Source organism: Propithecus coquereli, unplaced genomic scaffold, assembly GCF_000956105.1.
Source record: "Propithecus coquereli isolate 6110/MARCELLA unplaced genomic scaffold, Pcoq_1.0 Scaffold764, whole genome shotgun sequence".
Taxonomy (NCBI): Eukaryota; Metazoa; Chordata; class Mammalia; order Primates; family Indriidae; genus Propithecus; species Propithecus coquereli.
The window spans coordinates 272,306-275,151 of NW_012153774.1; the positions used below are offsets into that span (position 1 = coordinate 272,306).

Here is a 2,846-nt window from a genome sequence, read left to right on the forward strand (position 1 = left end):
TATCAATATTAAACTTCCTTAATTTGATAACTGTACTGTGGTTACTTAAGAGAATATCCTTATTTTTAGGAAATACTTAAAGTATTAAGAGATAAAAGGACATGATATATGTCACTCATCCAGAAAAAGAAATAATATGTACCAAAAAAACACCGTGCATTTTCCTGAGCATTCACTGACACTTGTACTGTTTGGTTAATTCAGCTAGGAGGAACAGTTTGTGCTAAATGTGCTACGTCAATCTTTCCGGATTTTTACCAGCTTTCCTAAAACTCTCACACAAAACTGAAAGGATAATTCTGATTTTCTTAACTATAAGCTCACTAGCTTCTAATTCCAACAAATAACCTATCTGGCTCTTATTATGGTTAACTGCTTAAATTATACATGACTTTTTCTAAAAGCATTACGTACCCTTTACAGAATTTCTGTGTACTAAGCCAATATGATGAATTCCTGGTTAGCAGTGACTGGCCTTTCTCCTTCAGGACTCCCTGGAGGCTGTGTCCATGGAAACAAGTTCTATCAGTGTCTTCTTCAGTCCAGTTGAACTGAAAACTTGAGGGGCGTTTTTTTTCAACAGTTGGTGTCAAATCAACCAGTGTGCTAAATTGTTTTTGTAGATTCACCACCATGTCTGGAAATGGAGGAAAAAAGGAAAGGAATAAAATAAAAACTAATGTTAAATCACAACTAAAGCCTGGAGTTTACTTGATAGGAAGGTACCAATGTTGGTTTTGACAAATGTACTATGGTAATGTAAGAGGATAACGTTAGGGGAAATTAAAACTGGATGAGGGGAATGGAGGAACTACTTTAAAATGGTTAAAATGGTAATTCTATACCACGTATATTTTACCACTATCTATTTTTTTATTTTACTTATTTATTTTTAGAGACAGGGTCTCACTCTGTTGCCCAGGCTGGAGTGCAGTGGTGCAATCATAGCTCACTGCAGCCTCAAACTCCTTGCCTCAAGCAATCCTTTTGCCTCAGCCTCTCAAGTAGCCGGGACTACAGGTGCACACCACCACACCCAGCAAATGTTTCTTATTTTTTGTAGAGATGGAGTATTGCTATGTTACCCAGGCTGGTTTTGAACTCCTGGCCTCAAGTGATGCTCCTGCCTCAGCCTCCCGCAGTGTTGGGATTACAGGCATAAGCCACTGTGTCTGGCCACAATTGAAAAAAAAAAAGAATATACAATCTAATGGCAATTCTACAAAGAATTCTAAAAGTCACAGAAATGTAGGGTTTTAGAATTTGGTAGGAACTTTAGCTCTGTTTTGAGCAATGGCATGTTCCTGAAACAGATTCCTGTGGAGATTCCTTGCACAGGATGATGTTCCTTTGGATGTATATGCGCACTGAAACATTTGTTTAAAAAAGTAAAAAAATTTACTTTATGAACTCACTGTTCAAGTCCAGATATTTAGCTTTTCTACAACTGTGTTGTTCCTTCGTATTAACAAGGGGAAATTCAACTCACCTCTTCTTTTATATACTACTGGTTTGTCGATGAATGAGTAGTAGAGTGGCTTTTCACTTTTCCACATGTACCTGTACATGGCAGAAAAACTGTTGGAGCAGGATGGAGACAAAATGGACCTAAACACATTTCGGAGAACAGTTCCTCTGAAGCAATATCTGAAATTCCTGAGAGTCAGTGTAATAGTTCTGGCTCAGAAGGGCCTACTGGCGCATGTCTACACTGTCTCCTAAGCTTACGTCCTGGAAGGAAGCACTGACTGAGAGAGCAGGCCAGCAGAATGGTGTGCTCCTCCTCAAAGCCTCCCAGATGCTGAGTGGTCTTGGAGAAGCTATTAATAATACAAAAAGTGCAGAAATGGTTTGCCTCACCATAAATTTCCCTTGTTGCTCTTTCTCATAAAGTGCAGCCACCTAAGAAACAACTGCTCCTCCTTGCCTTTGCCCCACTTGCCTTCTTGCTGAGGATTAAGTCACGGTACTTCTGATTCTGACTACTCATACACAGTGAACAGTAAGTGCCCTCTCTCTGGCACTGGACACCAGGAAATCCATCCTATTCCTGTTGTACATGAGGAGGAAAGATCTGGATTCCAGGATGACACAGTCCTAACAATCCCTGCATTGACTCAACCTATTCTTGTCTAGGGAAGGGCAGCTAGGGAGGTTCTGCAAAATGGAGATCCTGCATTGATCTGGCCCTTGGGGTTCCCTCCAGGACAAAGACTAAGAGTCATCTGGGTTCCTGCGGATCAGGGGTGACCAGTCTGGACTCAGGCCCAAGAGAAGTGACATGTCCTATTTCTGGTTCTAGTGGCCATTGCTCAACTTTGCCAGACAGACACTACTGCTCTGGAACAAAGATAATAATGTTCATTTTTAGACTTATTTTAATTACTTTTGAGTTCCCTAAAGTAGAAGACTTTCGTAATTTACAACAAAAAATGAATCTACCTTCTTCTTGATCCCAGGCCATTTTCTCGTTTTGAGAGGCACTGTGGCAACAGGAAAGGGTATTGAATCAGAGGGCCTGGCTCTGCTACTTTCTAGTGGTATGACCTTGAGTGATAACTTATGGAGGTTCTCAAAGGCAAAGACTGTCTCAGTTGTTTTTATGTCCCTAGTGTTGGCAGGGAATGGCATATAGTAGGCACTCATTTAAACATTTGTTGAAGGATGAATGGATGAATAGATGAATGAAAAAATGAATTGAGCATCTCTGAACTTGTCTTCGACTTTCACAGGGCTGTTGTAAGGAATAATTAAGATAATATACATACAGTTTCTTTAAATCTTATACGATAATCAGAAGTAATTATTATCTACTGCTTGACAAATTGCCTGCCTAGTGGATACTC

At 40.0% G+C, this 2,846-nt stretch overlaps 1 protein-coding gene across 1 annotated transcript in view; it reads right to left on the reverse strand.

Annotated features, from left to right (window-relative positions):
- The window catches only part of TAF1B (TATA box binding protein (TBP)-associated factor, RNA polymerase I, B, 63kDa), a 109,111-nt gene that overhangs the window by 7,748 nt on the left and 98,517 nt on the right, over positions 1 to 2,846 (reverse strand). Inside the window, exons 11-12 of the mRNA XM_012662432.1 lie at positions 1,490 to 1,560; positions 415 to 637 (exon numbers count right to left, since the gene is read on the reverse strand). Coding sequence (XP_012517886.1) covers positions 415 to 637; positions 1,490 to 1,560 — 294 coding nt within the window. The remainder of the gene's footprint in view (positions 1 to 414; positions 638 to 1,489; positions 1,561 to 2,846) is intronic.